The 18856-nt window shown below is 36.9% G+C and overlaps 1 protein-coding gene and 1 long non-coding RNA gene across 7 annotated transcripts in view; one reads left to right on the top strand and one right to left on the bottom strand.

The window, feature by feature from the left end:
• LOC128235121 (mucin-5AC-like) overlaps positions 1-18856 on the bottom strand; it is a 142400-nt gene that overhangs the window by 70861 nt on the left and 52683 nt on the right. For all 6 annotated transcript variants that reach the window (XM_052949861.1, XM_052949863.1, XM_052949862.1 and 3 more), the window contains one exon: positions 8521-8669. In XM_052949861.1, coding sequence (XP_052805821.1) covers positions 8521-8669 — 149 coding nt within the window. The remainder of the gene's footprint in view (positions 1-8520; positions 8670-18856) is intronic.
• On the top strand, positions 16005-18356 carry LOC128235129 (uncharacterized). Its single transcript, XR_008261135.1, has 4 exons — positions 16005-16281; positions 16551-16699; positions 17030-17094; positions 17317-18356. It is a non-coding gene; the product is annotated as an uncharacterized LOC128235129 (long non-coding RNA).

Below are 18856 nucleotides of genomic sequence, written 5' to 3'. Positions count from 1 at the left end.
AAGCAGTCTGGAAACAAGATTGTTAAATAATCAATAATAAAATGTACATGTTGTATTTTAACAACATGTCCAAAAGTAAACACTATTTTGTAAATCAGTTCTTAAGAGTGTTCTGGCAAAGTTAGATCATAAAATAATTAAACCCTGTGATAAATTTGCATAATTTTAGACACACTTTTTTTTAATTCCGGGGGATATTCATCCCCCTCCGGGAGACCAGGGGATGGGTCGAAATCGGGGGATTTTTTTCCCCTCCAGGGGATATGGCATGTATGACTGTTACCTTGAAAAGACAGTTTCCAATCGGTCATCTATACCTACTACACCTGTCCAGTTAAAAACTTCAGGTGTGTATTTTAACTTCTTTTAGTTAGCAAATATGATGTATTTTTTGTATTATTTGTTGCCTTCAAAAATATACATTTAATGATTTATGCATGTTTGTTTTTATTTTGCTACAGATCAGAGTAGGTTTATTTAATTCATATGCAATGCATGTACAGTAATAGAAAAATAAAGTTTGGCCAAAAAACAAGCACCATGTTTCTTGTGTTATCATCAAACTGTTTCATTAATGCATACTACATTATACTACAATGCACATTTATGTATACCCGGTAATATTGCTTATGAAAATTTCAGATTCCTCCGATGCAGGGGATCATGAAATTCCTGTCCCCATGAGGCAACGAGGGCGTGCTCGTGGTGCAGGCCGTGCTCGTGGAGGCCTTGGTCGCTGATGAGTCAATGTTCATGGACAGTAGGATGACGCAAAAAACTAGAGATTGCTTTTTTGAAAAAGCGCATGTCTCCCCCATTGTGTGGTCGTAGGTGAGAAATAATCAATGATGGACATGAAATTTGTACTTTTGGACTGGAGACGAACAAACATAGGGGTCATCTACTGGTCATGACCAACCTGCATACAAAGTATGAAGTTCCTGGGTCCAAGTATGAAGTTCCTGGGTCCAAGCTTTCATAAGTTATTGAGCCAAAAGAAGTGTGACGTACGTACTGGTGACAAAGAAATTGACCTTGACCTACTGACCTCAAAATCAATAGTGGTCATCTTATAATCAAGACCAACTAGCAAACCAAGTATGAAGTTCCTGGGCCGAAGTTGTGTTTAGTAAATCAGCGGAAACTGTTATTTTACCTCAAGGTCACCTTCACCTTTGACCTACTGACCTGAAAATCAATACGGGTCATCTACTAGTCATGATCAACTGGCATACCAGGTATTAAGTTCCTGGGTGGAAGCATTCTTTAGTTATTGAGCGGAAACCATTTTTTACCTCACAGTATTGTGACCTTCATCTTTGACCTTCTGATCCTAAAATCAATAGGGGCCATCAACTAGTCATGACTAACTGGCATACCAAGTATGAAGTTCCTGGGTGTAAACGTTCTTGAGTTATTGAGCAGAAACCGGTTCTTCACCTCAAGGTCAGTGACCTTGACCTTTGACCAACTGATCGCAAAATCAACTAGACATCATGACCAACCTCACTTCAAAGTTTGGTGAACCTAGATCAAAGCATTCTCCTGATATTGCACGGAAATATTTTTTTACATTAGAGGTCACAGCAACGTTGACCTTTGACCTTGTGACCCCACAAAATATAGGAGTTTTCTAAACCTCATGATCAACCTCCCTACCAAGTTTGGTGAACCTAGGTCAAACCATTCTCAAGATATTGAGCGGAAATGTTTTTTACATTGGGGGTCGCCGCGACCTTGACCTTTGACCTAGTGACCCCAAAAACAATAGGGATCTTCTACACCTCATGACCAACCTCCCTACCAAGTTTGGTGAACCTAGGTCAAACCGTTCTCAAGATTTTGAGCAGAAATGTTTTTTATATTGGGGGTCGCCGCGACCTTGACCTTTGACCTAGTGACCCCAAAAACAATAGGGATCCTCTACACTTCACGACCAACCTCCCTACCAAGTTTGGTGAACCTAGGTCAAACCGTTCTCAAGATTTTGAGCAGAAATGTTTTTTATATTGGGGGTCGCCGCGACCTTGACCTTTGACCTAGTGACCCCAACAAGAGGGCCAAATGGCACTGAATCGCTCACCTGTCATATATTGCACATTCTTCCATTATATACAAATATTAAAAACCTAAGCCAATGAACACGGGGCGTGGCCAATTTTGACCCCAGGGCTAAAGTTTGAACAATCTTAATAGTGGTCCAATAAACAATGCTTCATACCAAATATCTAAGGCCTTCGCCTTTTGGTTTCGGAGAAGAAGATTTTTTAAGTTTTCATCATATACATATATATAAGGAAACCCATGACCGCCCGGGTGGGGCCATTTTTTGACCCCAGGGCCAAATATTGAACAATATTGGTACAAGTCAACTAGATGATATATCATGCCAAATATCTAAGCTCTTGTCACTACTTGATTTTACGTGTGTATCTATATATGTATATTTGTTATTAATTGTTGCATGTGGCCCATATTGAAAATTGGTATGTGCACTAAATATGTTATCCAGTTTAAATTAAGACGTTACTTGTCTTTGTGAGTTCGGAGAAGATTTTTTAAGTTTTCACTATAACACATATAGAGAAAACCCATCAGCCCCGGGGTGTGGCCAATTTTGACCCCAGGGCCATAATTTGAACAAACTTTGTAGAGTTCCACTAGACGATGAATCATGCCAAATATCTAAGCTCTGTCCAAGTAAGTTCAGAGGAGAAGATTTTTGAAGTTTTAACTATAAACATATAGAGAATACCCTAACCCCCCGGGGCGGGGCCAATTTTGACCCCAAGGCCATAATTTGAACAATCTTTGTAAAGGTCCACTAGACGATGAATCATGCCAAATATCTAAGCTCTAAGCAACATAAGTTCAGAGGAGATTTTTGATTTTTTTTACTATAAACATATAGAGAAAACCCATGACCACCCAAGGGCGGGGCCAATTTTGAACCCAGGGCCATAATTTGAACAATCTTTGTAGAGGTCCACTAGACGATGAATCATGCCAAATATCTAAGCTCTAGTCCAAGTAAGTTAAGAGGAGAAGATTTTTGAAGTTTTAACTATAAACATATCAAGTATACCCATGACCCCCCGGGGTGGGGCCAATTTTGACCCCAGGGCCATAATTTGAACAATCTTTGTAGAGGTCCACTAGACGATGAATCATGCCAAATATCTAAGCTCTAGTCTAAGTAAGTTTAAAGGAGAAGATTTTTGAAGTTTTCACTATAAACATATAGAGAAAACCCATGACCCCCCGGGGCGGGGCCAATTTTGACCCCAATGCCATAATTTGAACAATCTTTGTAAAGGTCCACTAGACAATGAATCATGCCAAATATCTAAGCTCTAGTCCAAGTAAGTTTAGAGGAGAAGATTTTTGAAGTTTTAACTATAAACATATAGAGAATACCCATGACACCCCAGGGCGGGGCCAATTTTGACCCCAGGGCCATAATTTGAACAAACTTTGTAGAGTTCCACTAGACGATGAATCATGCCAAATATCTAAGCTCTAGTCCAAGTAAGTTCAAAGGAGAAGATTTTTGAAGTTTTCACTATAAACATATAGAGAATACCCATGACCCCCCGGGGCAGGGCCAATTTTGACCCCAGGGCCATAATTTGAACAATCTTTGTAGAGGTCCACTAGACGATGAATCATGCCAAATATCTAAGCTCTAGTCCAAGTAAGTTAAGAGGAGAAGATTTTTGAAGTTTTAACTATAAACATATCAAGTATACCCATGACCCCCCGGGGTGGGGCCAATTTTGACCCCAAGGCCATAATTTGAACAATCTTTGTAGAGGTCCACTAGACGATGAATCATGCCAAATATCTAAGCTCTAGTCCAAGTAAGTTAAGAGGAAAAGAATTTTGAAGTTTTCACTATAAACATATAGAGAATACCCATGACCCCCCCGGGGCAGGGCCAATTTTGACACCAGGGCCATAATTTGAACAATCTTTGTAGAGGTCCACTAGACGATGAATCATGCCAAATATCTAAGCTCTAGTCCAAGTAAGTTAAGAGGAGAAGATTTTTGAAGTTTTAACTATAAACATATCAAGTATACCCATGACCCCCCCGGGGTGGGGCCAATTTTGACCCCAAGGCCATAATTTGAACAATCTTTGTAGAGGTCCACTAGACGATGAATCATGCCAAATATCTAAGCTCTAGTCCAAGTAAGTAAGAGGAAAAGATTTTTGAAGTTTTCACTATAAACATATAGAGAATACCCATGACCCCCCGGAGCAGGGCCAATTTTGACCCCAGGGCCATAATTTGAACAAACTTTGTAGAGGTTCACTAGACGATGAATCATGACAAATATCTAAGCTCTAGGCCAATTAAGTTCAGAGGAGAAGATTTTTGAAGTTTTAACTATAAACATATAGAGAAAACCCATGACCCCCCGGGGCGGGGCCAATTTTGACCCCAGGGCCATAATTTGAACAATCTTGGTAGAGGACCATTTGGTGATCCTACCTACCATATATCAACGGCCTAAGCCTTGTGTATTGGGAGAAGAAGATTTTTAAAGTTTTTCCTTTTGAACAACTTTGTTAGAAGACCACCCAAGGAACATCCCTATGAAGTTTTATTAATATTGGCCCAGCGGTTAAGGAGGAGATGTCTTTTAAGTAAATTGTTGACGGACGACGCACGACGGACGCCGGACAAAAGGCAATCACAAAAGCTCACCTTGTCACAAAGTGACAGGTGAGCTAAACTAGTGACCTAGTTATTGACCGTGAATGACCCAATATCAAACTTGACCTACATTTTACAGCGATGATCATTCTGACCAATTTGCATTGAGATTAGGCTAAAATTGTGACCTCTATTGTGTTCACAAGGTTTTTCTACTAATTGACCTAGTGACCTAGTTATTGACCGCGGATGACCCAATATCGAACTTGACCTAGATTTTATAGAGATGATCATTCTGACCAAGTTGCATTGAGATTAGGCTAAAATTGTGACCTCTAATGTGTTCACAAGGTATTTCTAGTAATTGACCTACTGACCTAGTTTTTGACCCCAGATGACCCAATATCAAACTTGACCTAGATTTCATAGAGATGATCAGTCTGACCAAGTTTCATAAAGATTAGGTCAAAATTGTGACCTCTGTTGTGTTCACAAGGTTTTTCTAATAATTGACCTAGTGACCTAGTTATTGACTGCGGATGACCAAATATCGAACTTGACCTACATTTTATAGAGATGATTATTCTGACCATCTTGCATAGAGATTAGGCTAAAATTGTGACCTCTATTGTGTTCACAAGGTTTTTCTACTAATTGACCTAGTGACCTAGTTGTTGACCGCGGATGACCCAATATCGAACTTGACCTACATTTTATAGAGATGATCATTCTGACCAAGTTGCATTGAGATTAGGCTAAAATTGTGACCTCTATTGTGTTCACAAGGTTGTTCTACTAATTGACCTAGTGACCTAGTTTTTGACCTGGGTTGACCCAATATGGAACTTGACCTAGCTTATGTTAAGATGATCATTCTGACCAAGTTTCATTAAGATAAGGCTAAAATTGTGACCTCTATTTTGTTCACAAGGTTTTTCTAATAATTGACCTAGTGACCTAGTTATTGACTGCGTATGACCCAATATCGAACTTGACCCAGATTTTATAGAGATGATCATTCTGACCAAGTTGCATTAAGATTAGCCTAAAATTGTGACCTCTATTGTGTTCACAAGGTTTTTGTACTAATTGACCTAGTGACCTAGTTATTGACCGCGGATGACCCAATGTCGAACTTGACCTAGATTTTATAGAGATGATCATTCTGACCAAGTTGCATTGAGATTAGGCTAAAATTGTGACCTCTATTGTGTTCACAAGGTTTTTCTACTAATTGACCTAGTCACCTAATTATTGACCGCGGATGACCCAATATCGAACCTGACCTAGATTTTATAGAGATGACCATTCTGACCAAGTTGCATTGAGATTAGGCTAAAATTGTGACCTCTATTGTGTTCACAAGGTTTTTCTACTAATTGACCTAGTGACCTAGTTTTTGACCCCAGATGACCCAATATCGAACTTGACCTAGATTTTATAGAGATGATCAGTCTGACCATGTTTCATAAAGATTAGGTCAAAATTGTGACCTCTATTGTGTTCACAAGCAATTGTGAACGGACGGACGGACGGACGACGGACGAAGAGTGATCACAAAAGCTCACCTTGTCACTACGTGACAGGTGAGCTAAAAACAATAGGGATCCTCTACACCTCACGACCAACCTCCCTACCAAGTTTGGTGAACCTAGGTCAAACCGTTCTCAAGATTTTGAGCAGAAATGTTTTTTATATTGGGGGTCGCCGCGACCTTGACCTTTGACCTAGTGACCCCAAAAACAATAGGGATCCTCTACACCTCACGACCAACCTCCCTACCAAGTTTGGTGATCCTAGGTCATGCGGTTTTCCAGTTATCGATCGGAAACGAAGTGTGACGTACGGACGGACTGACGGACTACCGGACAGGGCAAAAACAATATGTCTCCCCCAGAGAGGGGGAGACATAACTAACCTGACTGACATTCCTATGTGCTTCATGCAATCCCATGAATTTTACCATTCACAAAAAAAACATCAAACATGCCGGATTGTATATATTTTTTAAATATTAGTCAAAAAAGATCAAATAAATGGTGATTGGAAAAAGGTGTTAATCACACTTTGTGTTGTGAAGAAATGTTTGTAGATTTTTTAGATGTTCATGTGTATATTTAAACTATATATGGAAATCATTCAAGTGTTAAATATTTATGCTGATTGGTTTTTGTCGATGAAAAAATACTGCATATATATTCTTGTATTTTCTTGAAATATTTTTTTGCTATGTAAGAAAATTGACACAATCAGTATTTGCAGTACAAAAGAAGTAAAAGTGTCTTTTGTATTTCTATTACTTGTCTAAATTTGAACAAGATATCTAAAAAAATTAAGGAAAATCTGCAAGTTTAAAAAAGATAAAAAATTCTGAGAAAGCCTAAATCAATCTGGCGCTGGCTGGAATTTTCTGTGACATATTTGGTGCTAAAATGGTTTACAATACCGTGTAAGATTTTTGTAAAATCTCTTCCAGAACTAAGATGGCTACCAAGGCCAATCGTGTAGTCATTGCAAGAGTGATAGCTGTAGTTTAGTTATTTTTCAAGTCACCTTGTCTAGTCATTTCCATGGCATGAGATATGACAATGTATTTTAATAGAGAATTATTTTTAACCAAGTTTTCCTAAGGAAAAGTGGAAACCTAGTTAATAGATTTGGATATGCCATTGGGCAAGCAGGTGGCTGTGACCATTGGTGCTTGTGTCCAGGCTTTAACTTAGCCATGCATAGGGTATTTTGGAAAAAAAATTCAAAAAGGTTTAAAAAACCGGAAAACTGTGGTTCTGAGTTCTCTCATTTATTAAATATTTTAAAGAAATACATTTGCTTGATCTCAAAAAGCATTTGTTTGATCTCAAAACTAATGAAAAAGTTATAGGTTTTCATAGCAAAATATATGTGAATACATTTTTTCGTACTTACGTCTAAAAATACTGAAATTTTGCCAACTTAGACCTGCTAAAAAAATTTTCCCTTAATACTACCAAAATCCCCCTGAATTTTCAGCCTTTTTGAACAAATCCCACTGAATGATCTCCAGAAAATATGGCATGTATGGCAACATGGCACATTTTCAGCAGTCAAAGGGGCAGCATGGTGTTGGCAGGTGCTCAAAACACCTAGCGGAAACACTGCTATCGTGAGTATTGGGCAATAGGTCTCAATTATGACAGCAGATTACAGGGAAGTCGATCTTCAGTGATGTTTCTGATAAAAAGGGCACTAACGAGATATAAGGCGTTAATGGAGCAATTGAGAAAAAGGCATTATCCAAAAAGGGGGCAGGGTGGCAAGAAAACGAAGGGGCAGGGGCCGAGTGCCCTCGAAAACAGGCTAGCTGGAGCACTGTGGTCATAATGAAATTTTCTATTTTAAGTAACAGAGACCTTGACCTCATCCCCCAAAACCTACATACCAAGTTTCATCACTATCCATCAATGCTTAAATTTTTGGGCGGAAATCAACATTTGACCCCGAACCTGCCCAACCACATCGAATGACATTCTAATAACCTGGTTTTCATTGAAGAACTGGTTTACAAAAATATTTATCGACCAACTGCACCACACTTAATCTACATGGGTTGCAGGAGAGGAAACAAAAAATGTTTCAAGTCCTTAGGGTATATATAATGCATTTTACAGAGAAACATTAAGGCCCTGAATCACTCAGCCTATCCACAAATCACTGCTTATTTGCTACTGGAATCTCTTCTTTTTAAATCCTACCTTAGCCAACAGAACATTCTTTGACATCTATTCTGACTAGATCTGATTGTATAAATTAAGAAAGATCGAGAAAAAAAATAAAAATTAATAACAATCAATCATAGACAATATATTTTAATGTTTTACCTTATTCACAAAAATCTTGTACCAGTTGATAGTAATAGAGTCTGAACTTGTAGGAAATATGCAAGGTGTTGTTATACTGACATTCCCATCCGTGTTTGCAGTAGGTTCTTGTGGGTTCAAAACAGCAGTTGAATTATCTACACTAAAGTCTGAAATCATAAAAGGAAATCGGCATAAACATGATCCATAAATAGGGTTTTAGCTGGAATTTACACACCACACTGGGTGCTGCCAAAAAATGGCAGGGAGAAAAAGTCACATCAAGTCAGAATAATTGATAGCTTTAAATGGAGTGTTATGCTTCTGACATTTTTATCGCAATCAATTTTCGACTGAATTTACTTTAATAGAGAAAATATGGAAGATAAGGTTTTTGTTTACATTAAATTGCAAAGGGAAGTGACTCACGTCGATGGATGAATTAATAGGTTAGCATTTTTATATGACTTGATTTACAAACCCGCCAACTGTATTTTTCTAAAAGTAGAAAACAAATAAAATGTCAATACTGATTATTTATTTTTTAAAACACCGATTCTGATAAATTGTTGTGTCCTAAAAAAAACTATTCAGTAAATAGTCAATAACAAGTATTCCCTACGACTCGGTAAAAATTTCTAAAAATCTCATGTTTGAAAGGGGTGTATTTTTGTGGTCATTTAAAAAATCATAGTCAAATGACTTAAGACATTGTTTAAAAGAAACATTTATCATTTTTCTATATATTCAGAAAGTTAACATTATTTGTTATTATTGAATAGGTGTAAAATGTTTTGTTCAATTAAATATTAATGCTTCGCAACCCCACATAGTTCTGCATAACCCCTTTTTCCCATGGTCGATGTGGCAAAGATGGCGATGGCCGATTTTGTCTAGCATATATTCTTGGTTGTGTGAACTGACATCTGTTTACAGTATTTCAATAAAATAACAATTTTGTGTTGCTTGAAAACTGAGTAACCAATAAGCTGCGTCAACCATGAACATTTCATTAACTTATTTCCATATATTGTCCTGAAACATTTTGTTTTCACATCAACATCAAGGGAGGCGTTTTGGGAGAGTTATGGTTCTTGTATTACAATGTAATATACATTCCTCATGTTTCATTCAATTTGGCTAACCTAAGTAATCAATATAGCTTGATATTTGTTCTCAAAGAATATTGAAAAACATACTGGTCAAACATGTTGCATGGATAATCACTGACAGGACTTGCCACAGTTGCCTGCACAATGACAGGACTTGATAATTGACTGCACACTGACAGGACTTGTCACAGTTGCCTGCACACTGACAGGACTTGATAATTGACTGCACACTGACAGGACTTGTCACAGTTGCCTGCACACTGACAGGACTTGTCACAGTTGCCTGCACACTGCCAGGACTTGTCACACTTGCCTGCACACTGACAGGACTTGTCACAGTTCCCTTCACACTGACAGGACTTGGTGATTGACTGCACACTGACAGGATTTCGTTCAGTTGCCTGCACACTGACAGGACTTGATGATTGACTGCACACTGGCAGAATTTGATTCTCATACCTGCACACTGACAGGATTTCGTTCAGTTGCCTGCACACTGACAGGACTTGATGATTGACTGCACACTGACAGAATTTGATTCTCATACCTACACACTGACTGTTGCCTGCACACTGACAGGACTTGTCACAGTGGCCTGCACACTGCCAGGACTTGTCACAGTTGCCTGCACACTGACAGGACTTGTCACAGTTCCCTTCACACTGACAGGACTTGGTGATTGACTGCACACTGACAGGATTTCGTTCAGTTGCCTGCACACTGACAGGACTTGATGATTGACTGCACACTGGCAGAATTTGATTCTCATACCTGCACACTGACAGGATTTCGTTCAGTTGCCTGCACACTGACAGGACTTGATGATTGACTGCACACTGACAGAATTTGATTCTCATACCTACACACTGACAGGACTTTGTGCAGTTGCCTGCACACTGACAGGACTTGATAATTGACTGCACACTAACAGCACTTGGTACTGATACCTGCACACTGACACGACATTTTTAGTTGCCTGCATACTGACAGGACTTTGTTCAATTGCCTGCACACTGACAGGATTTCGTTCAATTGCTTGCACACTGAAAGAACTTTTAGTATAGATACACAAACAACAAACAGTGCACCATCCAATAAAATTAATAAACTGCCTTAAGCTCTTAAAATCAAATATCAGACCACATTGAGCACCTTCAACTAATAGTATCTCTCCTTCCATCTAGGACAACATCACCTTCCTTCAATTGTTAAAAATCAAATTTTTCTTTATGTAAGGCTTATTCACTATCAACACAGAAGATAATATTGTAGCTTAGAATAATTTACATGAAGTTTACAATAATCTACATGAAGTTCAATGGAAAAGTCTGATTATTAAATTTATCATTAAGTAAAAATGAAATTTTTACTAAAGAATAAAGTGTATAATAATTATTTGAATCCATGAACCTAAAAAAAGAACAATAACTACCTTAGAAGTGACTAGAACAATAATTACCTTAGAAGTGACTATGTTGAGGACTTAATAAAATTTAAATCTATTCCCTTAATACTAAAAATAGAAAGTAGTGCAATCTCCAACAAAAGGGAGAACATATAGCAAGACTTGCTGCCCTTGCTTCAAGAGTAAACTTTACATTATTATAAACTATCAGATTTTAACAAAATGTATTTATAATGAGCTTGTAACTCACGGGGTGAGGCCAATTTTCTCCAGGGGTATAATTTGAATAAACATGGTAGATAACCAATACACAATGTTACACATCAAATATTTAAGCACTACGCCTCATAGTATTTGCCAACAAAAGTTTTGTACTTTTTCTTTTAGGTTGCCATGGCAAACTGAGTTCTGCATGGAATTCATTTCTTTGAACAATTTTGAAAAAGCACCAACCAAGGATCACTCCTATGAAGTTTCATTAAAATTGTTTAAGGGGTTTAGGAGAAGATGATGATTATAACCAATTGTTGACACTTTTCCTTTAGGTCACCATGGTAACCAGAGTTCTGCATGGAATTAATTTTTTTGAACAATTTTGAAAAAGCACCAACCAAGGATCATTCCTATGAAGTTTCATTAAAACTGTCCGAGGGCTTTAGGAGAAGATGATGATTATAACCAATTGTTGACACTTTTCCTTTAGGTTGCCATGGCAACCAGAGTTCTGCATGGAATTTATTTCTTTGAACAATTTGGAAAAAGCACCAACCAAGGATCATTCCTATGAAGTTTCATTAAAATTGTCCAAGCGGTTTAGGAGAAATAGATGATTATAACCAGGGCTTCTAAAAACCGGCAATTTGCCGGTCTGGACCGATTTTGACCAAGCCAGAAGGATTTCAGTTTCAAAAAGTGTAAAAAAAATTGGTCCGAAATTTTCTAATTTTTTTATAATTTCGGTTCAAAATGACTAGGCCAGTAAAAGTTACAGAAATTGTTATACACAAATATTCATGGGTTATTAACACATTCAAAACTGTCCCCAATAGGTCATAAAAGTGTCTTAGTTACCATGTGACTGATGCGACCAGCTGCTTCATTGATCACTATATAGCCTATCTGTTAATTAGCAGACGCTTGCAATCGGTCCAATCATGTGTATTGGTAGGTCGCAGAAAACACAATTAAACAAACTATGTGTTAATTGTGTGCTTGCAGCTATCCTGATTAAGTGTTAAAATCGGTCCATATTTTCACGTGGCAATATGAATATGCTATGTTGTCGTCGATCATTACATGATATAGCCGTATGTTAATAACCAAACTGTTAAATTTAAATTGTTCTTTTAAATTGCATATGTCATTGTTAATCTGAACCTAGTCATATAATAATCATAGGATATCAATAGCGACATGCTTGATTAACTACATAGTTTGAAAGCTGAGTGCGCCGCTTACGTCATTTTAATTCGCAGTAATGAAAAAATCGTTGTCAATATCACACTTATAGCTTGAAGCCCCGATTAAAGATCTAGATATATATTATTATTCAAGAGTATCAGTTGAATGTTGACAAACTGTAGATGCATTAAGCAAATAAATCATAATACTGCCTCACTTTTTGTCGTCTGACCGCTTCCCGACAGCCACAGTTATTTACGATCGCAGTCATTCTTATTAGAAATGCTGCAGAACTCGATGAGAATCTCATTTGAATTAAGCTTGTATCAATGACTATCTGAATCGGCTATGCGGCTCTAGAACCCTCTTAAGATTTTAAGATTTGCAATATCGCGAGAAAATATTGACAGAAAAGACGTTGCGAAAAGGTGTGACATTTCTAATTAATTAATCGGACTTTTGAACAGGCCTTTCTTTTTTTTTTGGGGGGGGGGGTGTCGCCGGGTCCAGACCGATTGTGGCCGGGTCCGGACCAATGAGGTTCCAAGGTTCCAAAGTTTTAGAAGCCCTGATCATAACCAATAGTTGACGCTGAACGACGGATGCCAGACGACGGACATAGACCGATCAGAATAGCTCACCTTGTACAAAAATGTATTCGGTTACTGTGTGATTTAATAAATTGAAGAGGGGGAAAAAGAGAACATTTTGAAAGATAGTAAAACATTTATTATATGTATAAGACCTTCTGTTTAATTGAAAATATGTAAAGTTTGAAAAAAAATCAGTGACATTTTTGTTTTTTTCCATTGCTTACATGACAAAATTTGCATGCAAAGAGATGGCTTCCAAGGTTATTTAAAATGCTGAATTTCTTTTTCGGCCCCCATGACCCCTGGCCTGATCTGTTGTTTTCTCAATTTCATCTGTTACAACAGAAAATTTTGACAACCCTGATGAAAGTGTGAAGCAGCAGATGCTGACTTGGCCAGACAACAGGATCACTAAATGTCTGAAATGCTATGCAGGTGACATAAATATGCAGGTGGACAGACTGGGTGATTGTTATAGGACACCCACATTATTTTAGAGGACTCCTAATTAAACCTATCTGAACCACTTACCGTAAATCACTGGTTGTAAGACACACTTTTTTCCCTAAGGTTTTGATGTAAAACAAGCAAATACATTGAATTGATATCCCCCGCCTGATTAGGCAAAGTTCATGGATTGGAAATGAAAAATAGGTGGAATATTCCTATATAAACATGTAATTATGGCAGCAAAGAAATGGACCGTTTAAAAAAAACGTGGATGTAAGTTTGAGTTTGTTCAGAATTATCATCATGTGTTCAGTCATACATGTATGAACATAATCCAACCAATCACTACCATGAAATGGTTTCAGACAAGATTTTGGTAAGATTTGACCTAGTGACCTAATTTTTTATCAAATGTGACCCAGTTTTCTTAATTTTTTATCACATGTGACCCAGTTTTAAACATGTCTCAAGAGTTCATCAAGGAAAATTGTTTGATTAAGTTTCATGAATATTTGACCATGTATAATGCCTCTAGTTTGTTCAAAATATTTTTCTAAGATTTGACCTAGTGACCTATTTTTTGACCCATGTGACCCACTTTAACAAGCGGTCCATATTTAATCAAGGTGTACATCCTGACCAAGTGTAAACAAAATGTGACCAATCATTGTCATGATATGGTTCCTGACAAGATTTTTCTAAGATCTGACCTCGTGACCTATTTTTCGATCATATGTGACCCATTTTTATATACATCCAAGAGTTCATCAAGAAAAACATTTTGATTAAATTTCATGAATATCTGACTATGAATAATGCCTCTAGTTTGTTCCAAAGATTTTTCTAATATTTGACCTAGTGACCTAGTTTTTGACCCCATGTGACCCACTTTTACAAGTGGTCGAGATTTGATCAAGCGGATCATTCTGACCAACTTTAAACATTTTCTGATCAATGCCTACCAAGATATGGTTCCGGACAGACAGAAGTACGGACGGACAAAATGACAGATGGACGGACAACACCAAAACAATATCCCCCTCCCGAAACCTTCGATTCGGCGGGGGATAAAAATGCCTGGGTCTTACAAACAGTAACAAGCTTTCAACATTTTTTTTTCTGAGGTCGATTTCAGACTTAAATTGGCTCTTCAGAGAAATAAATGGTGAATAGGCCCAGGGCCTATTCTCTACTGGCATGGCTCTTGACATCATTTTCAATCCAGAGCGTGTAGGTATGAGTAAAAGGTAACAGACATATAGTTCACGTTGAGTATTTGGGTTACCTGGAAACGTTGCACATTCAATGTCTGAGGACAGAAAGTGTTGTAAGCAGATTAGTTGCATGCACTATTTTAATATGTGCCAAGTAAAGGTCATCTGAAATAAAAATGCTTTCAAAACTGTTCTCATGGTCAAAATGTCTGTAGTTTTAAAAATTAAAAAGTTGGTTGAAAGGTCAAAGTCAAGGGCATACGGGGACAACATTGATGCTCATTTGCAAAACTGTAGACATGGTCTAAATATCATTGCTGTAGCTTTAAAAATAAAAAAAGAAGGTCAAAAGGGGTGGGGCCAGCTTTGGCCCCAGGGGCATATTTTCAACTGTTTTGCTTGACAGTCATCATATGATGCTCCACAACAAATATCAAAGGTATGAGCATTGTGGAAGATTTTAATTATTTTTTTTAAATAAGTCTCTAGAAAACTTGGGGCAGTGCCAGTTTTGACCCCAGGGTCATAATTGGAACAACCATGGTAAAACCACTAAATTGTGCCTTATTTAAATAGCAAGTGTCTGCATAGCTGGTTCCGACAAAAAGATTTTCAAACATTCCAAATTTAAGTATACCAAACCTGTGAACCCCAGGGGATGGCCAGTAATGACCCAAGGGGCATAATTTGAACAAACATTCACAAGCAATTGTGCTGAGATGGATGCGCGAACACTCAAAAAGATTTTCAAACATTTCCCAATTTAAGTTTACCAATCACAGTGAACCCTGGACGTGGTCAGTAATGGCCCCAGGTGCATAATTTAAACAAACATTCACAACCAATTTTGGTTTAATAGATGAATGCGCAAACTACAGACACTCAGAGCTAAACAAGAGGCCCAAAAGGGCCTATGCTCTACTGGGATGGCTTTTGTGGTCATATCAATCCAGAGCATGTATGTATGTGTAAAAGGCAACAGACATATAGTTTATGTTTTGTGTTTGGGTTACCTGAAAATGTAGCACGTTCAACATCTGAGCCCATAAAGTATTGTAAGCAGATTAGTTGCATGAACTATTTTAATATGTGCCAAGTAAAAGTCATCTGACAAAAAAAAAATGCTTTCAAAACTATAATCATAGTAAAAATTTCTGTAGTTTTAAAAGTTAAACAAAGTTGGTCAAAATGTCAAAGTCAAGGGCATCCTAGGACAACAGTGATCAATTTGAACAAACATTTACAATCAATACATTGATCCGACCTGTCAATCAAACTAATCATTATTGACCAATGAGAAAGCTGCAAATTATTCACCGAGTCCCGTCCGCCATCTTTACCCACACACACAGCAGCGATAACTGTTTACAACCGGACATTTTATTGAAGTTTTAAGACTTATTTGTGAAAATGGTTAAACGATGCGGATGGGGAATATGTTATGCGGATGAAAGGTATCCGGAGGGACAAAATGGAGGCCGATTTAAACGATTTCCGACCTATAATCCGACTTTGAGAAGTGCAAATGCTGGATTAAAGCCTGTGGACGGCCACACGAGAAACTGAATTTTAACAGGATAAACCAGCACGAAGATGTCTGCTCGAAGGTTAGTAAATTAAAATTTGGTTTTATCGTAAAACGATCAAAAAACAATCATTTCAATTATAATTCTGAATTCTGCAAATGTTTATTTTGTTTACTTTCTTGTGTCCTAAATATTGACCTCCATGATCATGCTAGTTTAAACCTTAAACAGTTTCCATCAGGTTATGAATGTTTCAAGTTTAAACTACTGTTTTATTGTATAATATGTTACTGACTGGCATTGTGGAGTCTTGTCACACTAATTATATTTTACTATTATGCATATTTAAGCACTTTCATGGATGAAATGGACCATCTAAAGAGTATCCTGACCCATTATCAGCTGATGGCTGGAGAATAAAATCTTCAAGAAAACTCCCCACAAAGCGGTCACTTGGAAAGGAAACTTATGGCAGCATTTATACACAAAATGCACAAGTGTATGCATTTAATACAAGATATCACATGCCTGTAGTTAGAGTTTTATTTATCTTTATGGAGTGCGCGAAAGATTGAATAACATGTACCATGTAGGATAAATTGCAAAACTGAGACTGTATTATTTTGTAGACTTCTACTCATTTTTAAAATGCCACTGTTCCTTTTTCAATACAAAACAACAGCATTATAGTTACGTATATTTTAATACAAGTATTTTACAGAACAGAACACTCAAAAGAACTGAACAGAACATTATTACACGGAAATTATACATTTTTTTGGTGCAAATTTACATATAAATATATCAACATTACATCAATTTCTTTCAGAGAAAAGCTGGTCCAGGATCCTGCAGACACTGTACCAGAAGTAGAAACACAGACCGAATGTCCATGTAAGTGAAACCAACACTCTAACAATGCCTGTGATCTTGTGGTCAGTTCTGTTTTACTTGAGTCTTCACAGGTTGTGTGGTAATTTAATGGTGTGAACTCTTTCGGTAAATCAATAGGTGCTGCATTTAAAACAGAGGTATTCCCACTCTCTTGAGAAATGGTAGGAGTCAGTTTTAAACATCTTGTCTTAAATGTAAAAATTATTATGCATTTATTTTCAGGGACATCACCTTTGGATATGTTTGCTCAGAATGCTTCCCTAAAAGAATAGTTGTCACAAAAAGAAGTCCAAGTTGAAGAATTACAGTTTGCACTTTAACCCTTTACTTCATGTAAACCTAAGCCATTTCAGGCTGCCAGTTCATGGCTTATCAGTTCATATCAGTACCCCTACTTCATAGGAGATTATTGATATTATTGGAATTTTAACCCTAATGTATTACAAACCTATTTTCTTAGTATTTCTTTTGGTTTAATCAATAAGTCATCAATGTAAAGTTTATAGAGAATTAAATTTCCAATCCAGTCATATAAATTTTATTTTGTTATCTAAATTATTTCCGCATGATATTCATAAACAAACAGAAAAATATGTCAAATTTGATGAAAATTAATTTTTATTACACTTTTATTTATCAAACATAACACGAAATATTATATAAACAACATATTTTTATAATTCATTTAATGCAACCTGAATTGAAACAAAGATGGACAGAATTAAAAAATAGTTCACAACAAAGAAGCACGGTATATTTATATATATGATACAGAAGAAAAAAAAAGTTGATCAACAGTCACAGTACTTATAACTTTCGGTTATTTAACACTACAATGAACAAATAAAGTTATTATTCAACTACTACATGAGGCCTGCATGCTATTGTTTACTAAATTTATATCGTTTATTGCATGTCCATGTATTGTCATTTGGGTTTGATTTTAAAAATCCTCATTGCTCGTATCCTTGTGTGCGTGACGCCGAGGTCTGAATTCTCGACGTCGTACTCAATGTCTCAAACTCATTTTAATTGAAGCCAGAATGTTCCGATTCATCAGACAAACACTGAAATATAAATGACATTATTCAGGAATGTTGTTTTAAACTGAAGTTAACAAGGGCAGAAATTAGCTCTTCATTGCATTCTTGTGTATTCGAAAACACGTGTTTCAACAGCTGATCGATGTTAAATTGGGTCATGTCAAAGTTTAACAATAGGGATAGTCATTATTTTATAACACATTTGTACTTACTTTCAATTTGTAGAAGCAGATGCGCATTTTTATGACCGGATTAGCGAAACAGAAGTGACACATATGTCCCATATAATGATTTATGGCCTTTGTTTATACAAGCCAGATGATTTTTTGTTTATCCAACATGGCCGACATTTTGACACGTTTTCGAACCATGACCTGTGACGTCAGGCGCGTGATCAATAAAATATAGTTGTATTATTGGTAGTTAATTATAACTTGCAGTATTGTGTAAATTTCCACGAGGAAAACGAGACAGGAATACCCAAAAACCTGCGCAGTCAACGTTTTACGCATCTTTGATACCAGTGACCTTATTTTGCGATTTTTCGAAATTCTTTAAATAGTAACATAGTGTTTTTTTTAGTGCATTGTATTTATCGATGTTTATACTTCATGAATATGAATTTATAGCGCATAAACAAGCATCAGGTATGAAAATAAATGCCCCTACATTACGAATACGTAGGATTACGTATCTATGAAGCTATGGATAAAACGTTA

The sequence above is a fragment of the Mya arenaria genome, chromosome 5 (assembly GCF_026914265.1).
Source record: "Mya arenaria isolate MELC-2E11 chromosome 5, ASM2691426v1".
Classification (NCBI taxonomy): domain Eukaryota; kingdom Metazoa; phylum Mollusca; class Bivalvia; order Myida; family Myidae; genus Mya; species Mya arenaria.
Note: the sequence above shows the minus strand (reverse complement) of the source record. Positions and strands in the feature narration are given on the sequence as shown.